This window comes from Macrobrachium rosenbergii, chromosome 50 (genome assembly GCF_040412425.1).
Source record: "Macrobrachium rosenbergii isolate ZJJX-2024 chromosome 50, ASM4041242v1, whole genome shotgun sequence".
NCBI lineage: Eukaryota > Metazoa > Arthropoda > Malacostraca > Decapoda > Palaemonidae > Macrobrachium > Macrobrachium rosenbergii.
In genome coordinates, this window is record NC_089790.1 from 15,157,501 (window position 1) to 15,177,250 (window position 19,750).

The 19,750-nt window shown below is 35.2% G+C and overlaps 1 protein-coding gene across 4 annotated transcripts in view; it reads left to right on the plus strand.

Moving 5' to 3' along the window:
• LOC136832656 (uncharacterized) overlaps positions 1-3,238 on the plus strand; it is a 16,333-nt gene extending 13,095 nt beyond the window's left edge. For all 4 annotated transcript variants that reach the window (XM_067093933.1, XM_067093934.1, XM_067093936.1 and 1 more), the window contains exons 3-4: positions 2,067-2,201; positions 3,088-3,238. In XM_067093933.1, coding sequence (XP_066950034.1) covers positions 2,067-2,201; positions 3,088-3,178 — 226 coding nt within the window. In that variant the 3' untranslated portion in view covers positions 3,179-3,238. The remainder of the gene's footprint in view (positions 1-2,066; positions 2,202-3,087) is intronic.
• Positions 3,239-19,750: the final 16,512 nt, after the last annotated feature.

Here is a 19,750-nt window from a genome sequence, read left to right on the forward strand (position 1 = left end):
TTACGATATTAATTAGCTCGCAGGGATTGGAGGCTGTCTCTGGAACTCCGACGGTGTACCGTCAATGTCTTGCCCTCGAAAGAGAGAGGTGAAAACACAATGGTGTAACCCAGATCGGTCTGAGGGTACTCGGAAGAAATCAAAGGAAGACGTATTTGCCAGGAGTATTTCAGTCGCCTGAATTTGTCATCAATACAGGGAAGATCAGGGAAAGAGGATTTGTGGTTATGTTCGTCTCTTGAAATGTCAAGTCATTGTGATGAATAAGCTTATGTGGTTTGGGAAGTGCATGTTTATTAACAAATGTGTTGCCAGTACTACAATTATTACAAAGACATGTTACTATTTATCCATCAGCTTAGTTCAGACTGCAGGAAAGTTTTGAGAGAGAGAGAGAGAGAGAGAGAGAGAGAGAGAGAGAGAGAGAGAGAGAGAGATGAGGTTCTGAAATGTTGATGATACAATCTCTCTCTCTCTCTCTCTCTCTCTCTCTCTCTCTAATTTGTAAATAAAAGTAGGAAGTGTTTCCAATTTTGCACTTTGCCCATGAACTTAACATCTTCCCATATTTCCAAGCTCTCTCTCTCTCTCTCTCTCTCTCTCTCTCTCTCTCTCTCTCTCTCTCTCTCTCTCTCATTTGTAAATAAGAGTAGAAAGTGTTTTCAATTTTGAACTTTGTCCGTGAACGCAACACCTTCCCAAATTTCCAAGATCTTTCTCTCTCTCTCTCTCTCTCTCTCTCTCTCTCTCTCTCTCTCTCTCTCTCTCTCTCATTTGTAAATAAAAGTAGAAAGTATTTTCAATTGTGAACTTAACATCTTCCCAAATTTTCAAGATCTCTCTCTCTCTCTCTCATTTGTAAATAAAAGTAGAAAGTATTTTCAATTGTGAACTTAACATCTTCCCAAATTTCCAAAACCTCTCTCTCTCTCTCTCTCTCTCTCTCTCTCTCTCTCTCTCTCTCTCTCTCTCCCCTAATTTGTAAATAAAAGTAGAAAGTGTTTTCAATTATGAACTTCGTCTATAAGCTTAACATCTTCCCAAATTTCCAAGATCTCTCTCTCTCTCTCTCTCTCTCTCTCTCTCTCTCTCTCTCTCTCTCTCTCTCTCACCCTTACTCCTGCAGGTTAAATGAAAAACACTGTAATTAACAGTCATTAACTTCTGCGTTCGTATTACCAATAATTTCACCTTAAGTCGACAACATAAGCAAGTGTACATTAAAACGGGTTGGTTTACCTGGGCAGGTAATCCTATTTGTGAGGCCTTGCAACCTCGTAACTTACTCGCAAAATATAATTGCTCTCTTCTCGAGGTATTTTTGGATGCCCTAATCTACTTAACCATTCTTTTCTGCAATATCTACCTGTGGTTCGTGCGTGTCTTTGTGCAAATACTTTCACGACGGAATATTTGTGTTTATGTAGTTTAATTTGATGATAAGAAAAATTTCTTCTGTAGACTTTGTGAACTTTTTGCTGTAGAATGTAATATGTAGATTAATGTGCAGAAAGTTTTACCATCCAGCTGTTACACAACTGATGTTTCGTGGAGCAAGAATGTAATTTATAATCTTTAAGAATGTATATATATATACTATATATATATATATATATATATATATATATATATATATATATATATATATATATATATATATATATATATATATATATATATATTATATATATGTATATTTATATATAGTATATATAACCTATATATATATATATATATATATATATATATATATATATATATATATATATATATATATATATATATATATATATATATATATATATATATATATATATATATATATATATATATATATATATATATATATATATATATATATATATATATATATATTACAATGAAACGTCCACTGAACAAAGTAACAATAATCTAACCATTCTTATCCTGAAGAAGACATCAATTGAAATCCCCAAGCTAACTTAAAACCTCCCAGAGTCTCCACCAATTCCTATGTGACCCCGAAACTTCTAACAACAGAAATATGATCCTTGAAAATAGCGTAAAACCCCCATTTTCTCCTCCAGAAACAACGAACAGAAAAGATGCCTATTACTGCCTTCGGGTTCGCTTCCGGGTTACATAACTATCATGTCGTCTGAGCATCCCCACATGAGGCTTCTGGGACACTATCAGTTTCAGCCATTCAGATCGAAAGATAAGTGAGTTTGAAGTCATTCTGTTTTTGTTCGTTTATTTAGCTTTTTTAAATCGTCATTTCAGAGGACAGTTAAGTCTAGTTAAGTGGTGGTATTTTTCTGGTTTTAGTATGAACCAGGTGAGATATTCATTTATACATTATTATTAGGTATTTTGATAAGCTTCAACATGGTCCTTCTTGTATCCAATACAATATTGAGACAATGTATCCATATTGAAATAATGTATCCACTACAATAGTGAGGCAATGTATTCAGGATAATATTGAGACAATGTATCCAGTACAATATTGAGACACTGTATCCATATTGAGATGATGTATCAATACAATATTGAGACAATGTATCCATATTGAGATGATGTATCCAATACAATATTGAGACAATGTATCCAGTACAATACTGAGACAGTGTATCCATATTGAGATGATGTATCCATACTGAGTTGATGTATCCAATACAATATTGAGACAATGTATCCAGTACAATACTGAGACAATGTATCCATACTGAGATGATGTATCCAATACAATATTGAGACAATGTATTCGGTACAATACTGAGCCAATGTATCCATATTGAGATGATGTATCCAATACAATACTGAGACATTGTATCCATACTGAGTTGATGTATCCAGTGCAATATTGAGACACTGTATCCAATACAATACTGAGACAATGCATCCAACACGATATTGAGACAATGCATCCAATACAATATTGAGACAATGTATCCATATTGAGATGATGTATCCAGTACAATATTGAGGTAACGTATCTAATACAATATTGGGACAATACATCCAATGCAATACTGAGGCAATGTACCCAATACAACACTGAGGCAATGTATCCATTAATTTTCCTTTTATTCTTTTATATTACAGATGGACACTTGGCCAATCGCAATATTACTCCTCTCCATATTTAGTATCGTCTAACGACATGACAGAAAAAGAGAAAAGGAAATCTTATTGATAGAATATATATCATTGCTAATTCAAAGTCAATTGCGGAGTAAATAAAATCTTATTCAGGTCTTGTGTTTGAATTTTCATTCTGACGAATTTATGTTCGTCTGTCTATTCATCTATGTATACATGTATGGTGTATATGATATATATATATATATATATATATATATATATAGTAAACTATATATATACATATATATACGTGTGTGTATATATACATACATACATATATATATATATATATATATATATATATATATATATATATATATATATATATATATATATGTATGCACACACACACACATATATATATACATATGCATATGTGTGTGTGTGTGTGTAAGAGAGAGAGAGAGAGAGAGAGAGAGAGAGAGTGTTTCTGTATTCCAAAAGTTTTTATTCCTTAACCTATGATTATAAATCTTCTAACATTATCCTCCCGAAATCCCAAAGCTAGCATACTTCAGAACGCGTGATTGTTTGCTTATAATAACCGGTGAGGTGGGGGGGGGGGGGATATTTCCCTCTCGTCAAAATCTTCCGCCAGGTAAGCTGTCAAAGGAATCGAGTATTTTTGTTCTTTGAAGTTAATGGTGGGCGTTTGAAGAGGTGATCGACCTGTTTGGGCTTGGTTTCTATCAGTATGACAGCTCCTATTTATATATCAATGGCTGTCAATGATCCTGTAGGTTTTGTTAACGGATTATATCAATGGCAACAATAAATACATAAGTAATTCATGTTTCCATTATACTATGCATGGGAAAAGGAAAGCTTATACTTTTTTTTCATTATTATTATTATCATTATTATTATTATTATTATTATTATTATTATTATTATTATTATTATTATTCAGAAGATGAACGTTATTCGTATGGAACAAGCCAACGGTGGCCATTAACTTGAAATTCAAACTTCCAAAGAATATGGTGATCATTAGAAAGAAGTAACAGAAGGTAATGGGAAATGAAGAAAGAAGAGATCACTTATTAAACAAGAACAAACAAATTAACACATTAATAAGTAAACAGATAAAACTGCAGGTAAATTATTAACTTACAAGGAGAACGGTTTTGGGGTAGTAATGCATTGGATCTTCGCTTGAACTTTTGAAGTTCCAATTGCACGAGATCCTCAGAAAGGAATAAAGGACCCTGGAACTGAGAAGTTCAACAAGGTAAGTTAAGTGCATATATCTTAGTTTAACTAGACCACTGAGCTGATTAACAGCTCTCCTAGGGCTGGCCCGAAGGATTAGATTTATTTTACGTGCCTAAGAACCAACTGGTTACCTAGCAACGGGACCTACAGCTTATTGTGGAATCCGAACCTCATTATGACGAGAAATAAATTTCTATCACCAGAAATAAATTCCTCAGCGAGGCATATTTACTGCACGGGCAGTCAGTATCAACTACAGAGGGCCTTACGTTGTCCCACAACTCCAGTTCACTGTCGGAATGTTTTACTATTAATGAAATATACCCAGCGTAATGCGTAGTCTATATTTAATTACAGAATCACATATATAACTGCCTAGGGCAAAATCCCAACATTAATTTAGATTTTAGTGTATGTTTCATATAGGTAAACTTAATTAAATATGTTTTAATTTCCTGGGAGCTTGTACCTGTCGTGTGGCAATATAAAAAAAAAATAATTATCTGTTTAATTTACAGATTTTTTCAAAATTAATAATGGCCTTCTTTTTATTACCTGTTTTTGTTGTTTTTTTTTTTTGCTGTGGTTGTTGGCGTAATTATAAATAACAGTAACCCTTTGAATACAACTTTGCAATATCTATATTTGGTATCTTATTTCTGTAAGTTCTTACCAATGGAATGAAAGAACAATAATAATTTAAATCATAATTTTTCAAATCAAATACTCATTTGGGAGCCGACGGGGTGGGGACCTCAATGACAGTAGAATCCTCGTCCTAACTGATCCCTGAGATTGCAGAAAGAATTAGAAAAAAGGGAAAAACTGCCTGAGATACGAGATTCCATAGACTGGCCGTAGCGGACAGAGAACCGGATATTTCTGATTTTTAATTATCAAAATAATTGAACATTGATTACAATCCTCAATGACCCTTTCATGATTAGTTCAGTAGGCCGCTGGTCAATTGAAAAATAATATATTGCAATTCATTTTACATTTGGGAATTTCATTTATAGGCTGCAATTTCCCTTATATTGTCAAATTGTTTCTCTCCTTATTCGTTGAATTTATTTTCTTTTCTTTATTAAGAAAGAAATACAATCAATTGTGAATAGATGGGACTGTATAGTAGCACAGTAGCGCGGATGGGTTTTGTTTTTTTGAATTCCAAACAATTTTGACTCGTGTATGCATTTTCTTTAAGTGGAATATAAAATTTAGGCCAAAGGCCAGACGCTGGGAACTACGAGGTCATTCAGCGCCGAGAATAATGTTGTTAGGAGACGGTGGAAAGTAAGATGAAGAAAGCGAATATGAATAAGTATGATAAAAGGAATGAAAGGGGTCACAGCCAGGGGCCGAAGGGACGCCGCAAAGAACTTGAGTAATGCCTAAAGTGCACTCCGTGAGGTACATTGACGGTACTACGGCCTCCCCCTCCAAAAGGGGATTATCTTTAAAATTACATGGAATTATCTTAATGTCACCAGCTATACTATTATGTTTAATAATGCAAGAAATTATCTTAATGTCACTGGCTTTCTTATGTGGAGACCTGGTTAATTCCAGATTCTGCACCGCTTTTGTAAGTTGAAAAGATGTTTGTCTTTATTATTATTTTTTGTATCAACTGTACCTGAACAAGAGAAAAAAAGCATTAGGGAAATATGAAATGGTTTTCGATAACAATGAAGACATCTGAAGACTTCTAAAAATACTCTTGCCTTTGATAAATTTATGGGATATGACAATCAATTGCATGTTCTTTGTGAAACTGATCTCTGCATTTCGTATAAGAACGTTATCTTCTGTTTTTGAATGTGTAAGTTATATTCTGTGACAGCACTAAAAATGAAATTCAAGTGTTTTATTATTATTATTATTATTATTATTATTATTATTATTATTATTATTATTGACAGTTTGAAGGATACTTGAAATTATCATAAATCTGAAAATGTTTTTGTGATGGTGGCAGCAGCGGTGGTAGCTGTTGGAAATGCTGTAAAAAAATTTTTAATCTTTAGAGGATGGAAAGATGTTGTGGAATATGGTAAGAATACATTAGAAAAGTTCCCAAATAAATAAAAGAATAAACATATAAATAAAAGTTTACTACTGCATCAAGAGAAATGCGATAAAATAATACAAGAATTTTATAACCAAAAAAACACCATTAATTTGGTTAACTGCTTGGTATCAGTTGTATAAGATGCCTGAAAACAAGGGGGAACATACGTTTGATTTATAAAGACTAACTTAAGAAGGCTTCAGAGAAAGGTGATAGGAGGTAACAGCTTTGTAGTCTCTCTCAGATTCGCCTCTAGAATTCAGCTTAATTCTGTCTGAAGGTGAAAAGGATATTTTTGATGGCGTTCCTCTGCTTTTTCTTTCAGCTTTAACGTGACACTTATTTTGACCTGCTATGACCTGGAAGTTACAGATAGGTATGTACCTGCTGAATACTTACGTAAGAGCCAGTGGTGAGAGAGGCTATTATTATTACACACAGGAGTATTATTGATATCATTATCTGACGACCTTGTTGCGCGCTCTACGTGCGTTGGAACCAGGGGCTGCTGTCTCCTCTATCCTTCCGATCCCCTACCTACCCCACCCCCACCCGGGGCGGACAAACAGGTTTACAGGAGGAGGGTGGATGTCTCCCCTACCCGCCCATTCCCGTACCTACCCCGCCCCCACCCGGGGTGGACAAACCGGTTTGCAGGATGAGGGTGGATGTTTCCCCTACCCTCCCTATCCCCTACCTACCCATCCTCCACCCGGGGTGGACAAACAGATTGGCATGAGGAGGGTGGATGTCTCCCCTACCCTTCCGTACCCCTACCTACCCCGCTCCCACCCGGGGTGGACAAACCGGTTTGCAGGGGGTGGGTGGCTGTGTCATGTCTCCCCTACTGTCACCTAGAAAAGACAAACAAGATCAAATCCTCTCGGATTTTATTATTTATAGATTCAAAAGGGTGAAGAATTAAATTCACTGGAGAGTGCGGTCATATTCCGGGGACTGTGTTTATTGCACACAAATATTTTACTACTATTATTATTTAAATCAAAAGAGCGAAGGATGGAAATCATTGAGATTGCGGTCATTTTCCAGTAACTGGACTAAAATTGAAGGTTTTTAAAATCCGCCAGGTCTTATTTTCGAACGTTATATATTAAGGAGATATTGAAGAAAGGACTGAAATATATTTTTTATTATATATCAAACTGAGTTAAGGATTTTCATCATTCATATCTGGCTTTTTACTGAGAAAGAGGCCTTGACGAGGAAATTAATGCTGATCAGAATGATAGGAGACTTTAAACAGATGAACAAAACAGCCTTTAATTAGATGCAAAGTAGAATATATATATATAAAAAGAGGAGAGATTTAACGGCTCAGAAACGTATTAAAGATAACGATTCCCTGACAAGGAACACATGGATAAGCACTGGATAAAAATCCCCTGAATTGAGAAAAACAAGAGACAAGAAATAGATAAAAAACGCTCCCAGGTGTGAGTTGGATATAAGATAAAATTATCACTGAAAGGTAAAATGTTTGAGTGAGGTAGGAACTATATAATGAGTTTTAATACTTTGATTATTGATACTGTCACCTCACGAAGTCCTTGAGTTACTGTTTCTGTTTATTAAAACGCAATGTTCAGCTCTCTCTCTCTCTCTCTCTCTCTCACACACACTTTTTGGTCTGCTGCTATTAAAAATCAAGCCTCCAGTCATTGCCAGCCTCTAGATAATTATGTTTCTTTCGTTCCACTTCGAAAAATCAAGTTGGATGTAGCTTATAATTACTATATTTTTGTTGTGCTAAAAACATTTCTGTGTACACGCACACACACGCACAGAGAGAGAGAGAGAGAGAGAGAGAGAGAGAGAGAGAGAGAGAGAGAGAGAGAGAGAGAAAGAGAGAGAGAGAAGAGTTGGGGTTTGCTGATAAAACTCAATCTGGGAGGCTCGAGAAATCAGAAATATCTCGACACCATAGATCATTACAATGTATTCCCTTGACACTCACCTGTCGTCACAACGCAAAATGAAATTCCCTCCCTCTCCCCCTCCCTCCCCGCTTCCTACTCCCCCTCCCCCACATCATTTTTCCCTTCCACGCCTAAGAGACGTCCTCAAGTTCAGGTAAAAAGTAATTACCATATCCACCCACCTGAATGTCACCCACCTGAGTAGAGAGAGAGAGAGAGAGAGAGAGAGAGAGAGAGAGAGAGAGAGAGAGAGAGAGAATAAAAAGCCCAAGTCAATCTCTCAACTCCATCAGCCAGATTTCATGTATCGTAAGACCAGTTCATTTCCATAAATTCATTAGCTCTTCTGGTAAGCCAACTTTCAATGGGGATTCCCCCGAGAGATCTTTTGCCCTTGTCCGAACTCGCTGGTGTCTCTGGCTTCGGCTTGAGGTATAACCTAACTTAAAATGACTGTTATTGAATCAGACCTTCGTTTTATGGGAAATTTTATAATACGTTTAAAGGCTTCGGTACCTCGTTGTTGCGCAGGATGTTTGACAGTCAGGTGAGGGAATTAGATCCACGTCGTCACGTCGTTTTGTCCGCAGGCGTCTCTTCTCTGTCCGAAGCTCCATCATGAAAGGTGGAGTCATGAATGATGTTTGGGACCAGGAGAGAGTGACGTGTGGCGAGGTTTTCATCCTCGTTCTCACGCCTCTCTTCTTTTTTTTTTTTTTTTCCCTTCCTCTCATTTCTATTTCTCTCCTCTCTTTGCCACCTTTTCAATCTCTATTTTAGAAGTTACATTAGCAGTTCATGTTTTCTTTTTTTTTTTGGGGGGGGAAATGGTTCCTTACCCCCCACGTTTTTCTCTGCACATGCGCTAACTCTTGAAAAGGTCAGGTCATCCTAGGTCATTCTTGGTTAGTGGAGGACGAGCGTGAGTCACCTTGAATGACGAGAGAGAAATGCCCAGTGCCCAAAGGTAAGATGGAGAATAAGAGAGGCAGGATATTTTAAAGCCATCGAAGCATTTTGCAATATAAGATAGACCTGTAAAAGTTGATCATGAGAAAATAAAACATTGCTCTATGAGATACTTTCGTAAACAAGCAAAGAATTACCATATATATATATATATATATATATATATATATATATATATATATATATATATATATATATATATATATATATATATATATATATATACAGTATACATAAATTTCTGACTCTCATCGGAATCGAACCCGGTCTTTCAAATGAAAGGCCAGGTCGTTACCAATTGATCCACGCCCTGGCCTCTCATTTCGATCCCGATGTGAATCGAACATTTATTTCTGTGAAACATATATATGTACATTAGTTATATATATATATATATATATATATATATATATATATATATATATATATATATATATATATATATATATATATATATATGTATAAACAAAGGACCTACACTAAAGGTAAGATAACAAACCTTTACACAAACTAACACACACAAATACACATACACACACGCACACACAACACAATTGCCGTCTGACGGTCGTTCGAAAACTTCTCCAATTTCGTTAGCAAAACCTCCACCCCTGTCCTAAACAGGTTACGTACCACCACCAAACAGATTCCTTGAACAGTCCTACTCATCAGTAACCTAATTTGTTACTTAAGCGAACAAAACAGGATCATGTCTGTTAAGGGAATTTTTTTTTAGTTTTTTTTTTTTAATCGTGGCATAGCAACGAGACTTAAATAGACATAATGTATGTCTAGTCTTTGATATTGATTTTCCTTCAGCAGTTTCTTAGGTCAAGGTAGACAGATAAATATTTAGACAGAGATAGATTTATCAAACACTAAATCACAAAACTTTCATAATTACAAAAGATTCCCCGTAGAGGGTGGGGGCCGGGGTAGTGCCATCATTGCACCTCACGCGGTACACTGTAGGCAGAACTTAAGGTTCTTTACGACGTGCCTTCCTTAGGCCCTTAGCTGCGACCCCTTTCATTCCTTTTGCTGTACCTCCGTTCATATTCTCTCTCTTCCATCTTCCTTTCCTCAACCCTCTCCTACCAACTGTTTTTCAACATTATTTTCAGCGCTGAATGATCTCATAGGTCCCAGCACTTGGCCATTGGCCTAAATTTTTTATTCTAATTCCAGTTCAATTCCAATAATTACATAAAATTCAAAATTACAATAGATTTATCTTACAAATGACCTGGAGAATGCACAACAATAAAATTATAGGTAACAAAAATAATAAATTATTCTTTGTATGTGCCAAATATAAATAAACAAAAAAATCCATAATACTTCCGAGATATATTAAAGAAAAACACGCGTGCCTACAGAAAAAAAACCATAAAACAGCCACCATACCTATTTAATAACTTACAATCAACCTTTCTCTGAAAAAACTTCAAACATATAAAATAAAGATGCACTGAAATATATTAAAGAAAACCACACGTACTAATAGGAAAAAAATCCAAAATCCGCACCTGTTTAATGACTTTCAGGCATCTCTCTCTCTCTCTCTCAAAAAAAAAAAAAAAAAAAAAAAAAAAAAAGAACCGCCAGGGGTAAAGGAGTAAAGGTTAGGACAGGTAACAGGACCCTAATGAGTATACATCACCTGTGGTACTTCGTCGTTGCCTTGAGACCAAAGTTTGAAATGATGTTTATAAGATTTTTTTATAAACTCTTCACAAGCGTCGGGGGAGTTTTTAATCTGACTAAAGATAACGAGATGATGAAAAGGGATGGTAAAAGGGACACTTGTTTTGGACTGTTTATCTTAAAATTCTATGCACATTGCTCTCTCTCTCTCTCTCTCTCTCTCTCTCTCTCTTATATTAAATCGTTACTGTATTTGGAAATTCTCTGTTTAACTTAATATTCTACGGACATGTTGCTCTCTCTCTCTCTCTCTCTCTCTTTCTCTCTCTATCATATGATAAATCATCATTGCATTTGGACTGATTAACCCAACATTCTATACATAATGCTCTCTCTCTCTCTCTCATATAATAAATCTCATTGCATTTGGACTGGTTAATTCATCATTCTATGCATAATGCTCTCTGTCTGTCTGTCTGTCTGTCTGTCTGTCTGTCTGTCTCTCTCTCTCTCTCTCATATAATAAATCATCATTGCATTTGGACTGGTTAACTCAACATTCTATACATAATGCTCTCTCTCTCTCTCTTCTCATATAATAAATCTCATTGCATTTGGACTGGTTAATTCATCATTCTATTCATAATGCTCTCTCTCTATCTGTCTCTCTCCCATATAATAAATCATTATTGCATTTGGACTAGTTAACTCAACATTCTATACATAATGCTCTCTCTCTCTCTCATATAATAAATCATCCTTGGATTTGGACTGGTTAATTCACCATTCTATGCATAATGCCCTCTCTCTCTCTCTCTCTCTCTCTCTCTACCTAAGCTACCACTATTTGACCTGAAGATTCTACTTCGATGTGATCAGATTCCCATAATTCAGAAATCACCGCACACCAAGACAGAGAGACGAGACAACAAGACGGACTTCAGGACCTAAGTAACAGCATCAGATATAAAGACCCTTTTTCCTCTTTCCTCCGAGGAGAATTCACTGTAAAGAGGAGGACAACAAGCTTTCTCTCTTAAACTGTCTTGGAAATCTAGGAAGAACTCGTCCGGAGGAAAGTGGGAAGTGTTGTCTCGACGTCGTGGAGAGAGGAATAAAAAATTGAGAAAAATTCGAGGCAAAAAAATGTTTAATGAGATGGGAGATTCTTTTTGTGTTGCTTTCGAAAGTTTTTGTTTGTTCTTTTTTTGTTTTCTGGTGTTAGAAAGCAAGAGAAGAAGAAGAAGAAGAAGAAGAAGAAGAAGAAGAAGCAGAGAGAAGCAAAATAAAGGATAGAGGATGCTGGAGAAAGATAGGGTAAGTGATAATAATGCTAAATAATGCCTGAGAAAAGATAGGAACTATACTACGGATGGTCTCTTGTTTGTCAATTTTTCATAAGTTGTATCTTAACAGAAATCTTTCACATTCACAACTGATACATGATTTCCCTTTTTCCTGCCGATCGACCAGATTTGCTGAACAGTAGCACTGATATGTAGTAAATGTACCTTGCTGTCGAACTTCTCAGTTCCAGTGGTCCTTTATCCCTCACACATTTGGACTGTGGAACAGCCTCCTTAAGGATCTCGTGAAATTGGAACCTCAAAACATCAGGCAAAGATGGAATGCATTGCTACCCTAAAGCAATTCTCCTTGTATTTTGTAATTTACTCACATTTATATCTATTTATTTATTAATTTGTTAATTCATTTTTATTCTTTTCTGTTGGCTGATCTCATCTTTCTGTATTTCCCATTACCTTCTGTTACTTCTTTCAAATGAACACTATCCCTTTAGAAGCCTGAATTTCAAGTCAATGGACCCTGTGGTGGGCTTGTTTCATATGAATAGGGTTCACATTCTGAATAATAATAATAATAATAATAATAATAATAATAATAATAATAATAATAATAATAATAATAATAATAATAATCAAGATAGCAACAGCTGGAGGAGGCTCCTCAAAAAACAGCGACCCGATTAGGGATTAAGCCGAGAAGAAGAAGAAAAAGAAGAAAAAAGAGGCTCTACTTTGCTCAACGAATGCCTCACCTCTCCCCGTTCTTTCGCACTCTGGCGACGTAAATAAAATAAAAAACAAGAGAGAGAATTATAAATCACTTATCGGTTCATAACTCACTTAGGATCTGTAATGCGGCGGAGAGCATTACTTAATTACCAATTGATGCAAATGAGGGGGGTTGGCATAATTGGATTATCAATTTGATGACAAGGTAATTGAGGTAATCACTTATCATTTTCAGAACTCATCCGGCCGTGATTTTTCGTTCCATTATTTGGGCCGAATTTACTTGCGTGTTGCGTAATTAATGTTCTTGAGTGTTTGAGTCTATTGCATGATTTCCTGATTAAGATGAAATGTTCCTTATGTATGTTTTTATTGTTGCGGTTTATTCAAAGCTTAGGGAGGAGTTCATTTGAATGAGATTATTCATCTCGAACAATAATGACTGCTTCAATTCCCCTTGTATTTTAATAATTTACTTACATTTTTATCTATATATGTCTTAATTTATTAACTGACTTTTTCTTTTCTAATAACTGATCTCTCCTTTCTGTATTTCTCATTATCTTCTGTTACTTCTTTCTAATGAACGCCTTATTCTATGGAAGCTTGAATTTCAAGTCAGTGGCCCCTGTGGTGAGCTTGTTCCATATGAATAGGGCTCACCTTCTGAATAATAATAATAATAATAATAATAATAATAATAATAATAATAATAAATAAGTCATTATACAGTGACGATCCTGTAGAAAAATCGCGAAATGTTTTTAAAATATGAATAATGAACAACATTGTAGCACCATGACTGAAAATGGTGATAAAAGACAATTGATATTTTGATATCTAGCTTGTCATAGATCGCCATTAATATGTTGTAAGGGAAACTACGGTAATGGAATATGTAAGAAGAGTATTTTCTTCAATACATTAAAATCATTGCTATTTCAAGGAACAGAAAATCACAGCTACAGATGAACGATACCTCTTCTCTTGATAATGATTACAGCAGCCCCTTTTAAATACATAATGTTTTTGTCATGTCGATTAGGATCAAAGCCTTTACGCTTTCTGAATATTTCTTTATCTCAGAGTCTTTAAGCAGATAAGAATTTTAATTAATAAAAAGATTATATCTTTACCTGGTTTCCAGAGTCAGGGAGACCATATTCCCTGGCTTGGCTGTTCGCTTATTGCCAATAAAAAAACTCGCATTTTGTATCGGTTAGAGAGAGAGAGAGAGAGAGAGAGAGAGAGAGAGAGAGAGAGAGAGAGAGAGAGAGAGAGAGAGAGAGAGAAATCAATTTTCGATAAGTGCATTTCACCCGTGTTTTTGGGGATTCACAAATCAGTCTTACGGAGGAATTGAGATTGTTTTATGAGAGTGAGAGAAGAGACTCAAATCTTTATGTAGACAGAATCTAGTTTTTATCAAAGATTATCATGTCGAATTTGTTCTCGAACAGTTCCCTGAGATGTTACATTAAGATGATACGAATAACTGATAATGTCTGCTTTATTATGTAGGTGTTAACTCTATTTTTTCTTTCTTAAATGCGAAGATTTGTCAACTCTTATGTGACGCAAATATGAAAAGATCCGTATACAGAGAATTACATTATTAATGTTACAGCTATTGTCAAATAATTGGTAATATTTTATTTGTTTTGTAGGTGTTAAAACTATTTTTTTATTCTTGAATGCGAAGATTTATCACTCTTTCTGTGTGACATAAGATCTGTACGCAAAGAGAGATTAGAACTTAGTATGAATTATATTGTTAATGTTACAGCTAATATCATTATTCAGACCAGATCAAAGGCTTATAAGAACTGGACATATGACAGCATTTTTCAACGCTGATTTTTTTTCAGTAACATCCACACATTTTCAGGAAATGTTGCTGAATGAGAAATTAATAGAATTAAGAGTTTTAAGATTGGAATATCGAAATAAAACTGTGATAATGAAGAATACCCAAAGAGAAATTAACTTAACAGAAGCTGAGTACTTCACTGAATAACGAAATTTTTGACATGTAACCCCAAAAGCATTGCAATACAGTTTTTGACGAGTGTCATCAACCCTTGCACTATGATATTGCTTTTTGACCCTGAGGGGTTAAAACGACCTCTTTCACTAGAGAGCCCTTGGCGTTTTACGCGTGTTTAGCTTTCATCAACGAAATAAAGTTCCATTACAGCGGAATAATTGTATTCCTTTTATACGAAAAGAGGTCTGGAGGTGAACAGGTCTTTAAAAAAAAAGCTATATCCTGCCAAGGTGGGTAAAGTGAGTATTACTTTTTCCCAGTTAAAATCTGACGTCGAATGCAACGGTATTTTGTATCTGTTCCCTGTTATATTTTTGTGTAAGCCTGATATATGAAGGTGTGCGTTATATGTTAAGTTTTTACAGTCCGGTCTTCTCTCTTCCTCTCTCTCTCTCTATGTTATTTTCCGGTGATACAACATATTAATTCTTTTTGTAAATCTGTTGTATACATTAAATGTAAAATATATATATATATATATATATATATATATATATATATATATATATATATATATATATATATATATATATATATATATAATATATATAAAGCAGATAACAGTTAGAACCTGCTATTATCACGTCTTGCCAAGAGCTTTCATGAAACATCTGTGAAATTTTTAATTAACAGAGCTGCAATGTGCATTGCATAACATATGCCATGTTATGAAAGGGCCATTCGCTTTTGAATGTCTAATTTTTTTTTTTTTTTTGCAACGCAGGACTTTCTCAAAACAAAAAGAAAATCACAATTAGTCAGTTATTTCTCTGTATGAATTTCATGGGCTTTTTCAATAGAATTTAATGGAAAAGGACAGAGTGTTTTATAAGGATGAAACAGGGCGGACAAAGCTTGTTACAGCTGTGAAGTTTAAACGCTTAATCAATCATTACAGTTACTGTTTTATATCTGTTCGTTTTAGAAATATTATACTTTGTTAAACGTCTGGTTATAATCATGCTTGTGATGTCTACTGTGTGTTTACACAGGGGAGTCTGTGTACAGTTTCTGTGTTTACATATTCATGCTGTGTACTTTACAAATAGGTTGTGTTCTTTGCTCAGCAGGACGAACCACTAGACGTGTGTGTATGAGTGTGTATGTGTGTGTGTTTGCATACCTTCACAATACGACCGATATCTGTGAGTGTACACATTCTTGAGTTAGCAAATTCATTCAGCAGGACGAACCACTAGAAGTGTGTGTATTAGAGTGTGTGTGTGTGTGTGTGTGTGCTTGTATATGCTTATAATACGACCGATATCTCTGAGTGTACACATTCTTGACTGAGCAAATTCATTCATATCGTCATCATCAGCTAACTTTTTACATATTACTAACTTGTACGACTGTCGTGCCAATACTGATCAAATCGTATATTTTGAATTCATATGAGCTCAAGGAAGATGTCTGCTTCTCAAAAGCAGGTCACAAATTTTCATGGTCATTGGTAGTTTGCAACTAATTTATCTTGATGACCTGTTTGAGTGTGACCTTAGGTCAGTTTTATGCAAATCATAATAGCCTAAATATCCAAAACTTTTGAGGGAACTACAAATTATATATGTGAAAGTAGGTATAAATGTTCCGAGTGCCTTTCCTAGATGTTTATCAAATGCGCTCGCCGATGAAAGTAAGAAAATATAAAAAAATCTATTTATAAAAATTAATGAAATCCAATTTTTCCAAGCGGATTTTAATGAGGAAAATTAAAGGAAAAATTTGGGAACCTCATTTGACCTAATAAAGGTACAGACTGACCCTATCCCTCCTGTATGTAAATAAAAATCGTTAGATATAGGTACTTTGATCATCACAAAAATTGTGGATGAAATAAATTAACAATTGGTGGACGCAGAACACAAAGATACTTGCACTGTTTACAGGTGAGAGTGACCTAGTTTTTCAATTTCACTTAAAGGGTCGCTGATGATTTCAACAGCGGAAGGTGTTCTCAGTCATAATATGATAACAGATTTTTTTTTATAAGTATAACTGTAATAATTCATTTGTGTGTTCTGTTACATCACATGTAAGTTGAGTGATACGGCTGACGATAATCAGAATAATTTAACTGTTGATGTAAAATGTTCCTTCGTATGTAAACAGGATGACTTGAAAGATATCAGTCTCTGATGCTGTAGAACAGGCACAGGGGCATATTATCGTAGGGAGGTTATTTATTTGAGGGCCAAAGTAACAAAGAACTCTAAGCGCACTTAACAAATTCGCCAGTGATCTACAAAATCAGAAATAACCAGCCATTCTCTGAAATGAATAAAGAATCTTTGGCTAGAAAACTCATATTATCTTTGGAGAAACCTAGATATCTATGAGTGCCAGTTTATGGACGTGCCGTGCCTATAGGCCAGCAGGAAGCTGATTTTATAGAAGTGCTACAACTCAAAAAGAGTACTTAAAAAAAAATATCAGACCAAGGTATCTATGAGTTTCAGAGCTTATGGGGTTGCATTAAAGCCAGCAGCTTTTTATGATTGCACCAGACGCTTATTATGCTGATTCAGTGTTTTAACAAAGTGACTGAGTCATCCTAAGCGGAAAAGAAATGACTTATGTTAATCAATTAGTGATTCACAACTGGTTAAATATTAAGCACCATATATCCCAAAAAATATGGTTGATAATAATTTTCAAGAATATGAAAGCAGGCAAGCAAACAAGCAAGATTTGAAATGGAGGAAGACTACACCTCCTCCTCTCTCTCTCTCTCTCTCTCTCTCTCTCTCTCTCTCTCTCTCTCTCTCTCTAACCTTCATTGCATCACTGTTGATTGGTAATAGCCCTGAAAATCCATACACCGCCATTGTTCGCGTAACGTGTTGTTAATTAATTACTTTATGAGGCAGGCATCGAGGGGACTTGTCCTGACTTTTATTAAAAAAAAGAGGCAAATAAGAGATTGCTTTTTTTCCAGGTGGGGGGAAGGGGGGAGGGGTTTAGCTGATCCATTGTTCTGTGCGATAGTAGTTTGTTAATCCTTCTTAATTTCCTTCCTAGGACTGCTTTAGATTCAATTAAATTTTAGTTACATTCCTCTTTCCAGGTGTCCTAATTTACCTGATCCTTTGTACTATGTAACAGTAGTTTGGTAATCCTTCTTAAATTGATTCCTAGGATTGCTTTAGATTCACTTAAATATCAGTTACATAATACCTTTTTCAGGTGGGCTAACTACCCACCCTACTCAAATATTAGTTATATATTCCCCTTTCCAGGTGGGCTAACTATCCACCTTACCCAAATAACAGTTACATATTCCTCTTTCCAGGTGGCCTAACTATCCACCTTGCTCAAATATCAGTTACATATTCCTCTTTTCAGGTGGCCTGACTATGCACCTTACTCAAATATTAGTTACATATTCTCTTTCCAGGTGGGCTAACTATCCACCTTGCTCAAATACCAGTTACATATTCCTCTTCCCAGGTGGCCCAACTATCCACCTTACTCAATTATTAGCTACATATTCCCCTTTCCAGGTGGGCTAACTAACTACCTTGATCACATATTAGTTACATATTCCTCTTTCCAGGTGGGCTAGCTATCCACCTTACTCAAATATTAGTTACATATTTCTTTTTCCAGTTGGGCTAACTATCCACCTTACTCAAATATTAGTTACATATTCCTCTTTCCAGGTGGGCTAACTAACTACCTTGATCAAATATTAGTTACATATTCCTCTTTCCAGGTGGCCTAACTATGCACCTTACTCAAATATTAGTTACATATTCCTTTTTCCAGGTGGCCTAACTATCCACCGTACTCAAATATTAGTTGCATATCCCCTTTCAACTATCCACCTTACTCAAATATGAGTTACATAGTCCTCTTTCCAGGTCGCCTAACTATCCACCTTACTCAAATATTAGTTACTTATTTCTCTTTCCAGTTGGGCTAACTATCCACCTTACTCAAATATTAGTTGCATAATCCTCTTTCCAGGTGGGCTAACTATCCACCTTACTCAAATATTAGTTGCATAATCCTCTTTCCAGTTGGGCTAACAAACTACCTTAATCAAATATTAGTTACATATTCCTCTTTCCAGGTCTGCTAACAAACTACCTTAATCAAATATTAGTTACATATTCCACTTTCCAGGTAGGTTAACTATCCACCTTGATCAAATATTAGTTACATATTCCTCTTTCCAGGTGGGCTAACTATCCACCTTACTCAAATATCAGTTACATATTCTTATTTCCAGGTGGGCTAACTGTCCACCTTACTCAAATATTAGTTAAATCCTCTTTCCAGGTGGGCTAACTAACTACCTTATTCAGATATTAGTTACATAATTTCAAATAACTAACTACCTTATTCAGATATTAGTTACATATTCCTCTTTCCAGATGGGCTAACTAACTACCTTAGTCAAATATTAGTTACATATTCCTCTTTCCAGGTGGGCTAACTAACTACCTTGATCAAATATTAGTTACATATTCCTCTTTCCAGGTGTGCTAACTAACTACCTTACTCAAATATCAGTTACATATTCCTCTTTCCAGGTGGGCTAACTAACCACCTTCACTCAAATATTAGTTACATATTCCTCTTTCCAGGTGGGTAACTAACTGCCTTATTCAGATATTAGTTACATATTCCTCTTTCCAGGTGGGCTAACTAACTACCTTATTCAGATATTAGTTACATATTCCTATTTCCAGGT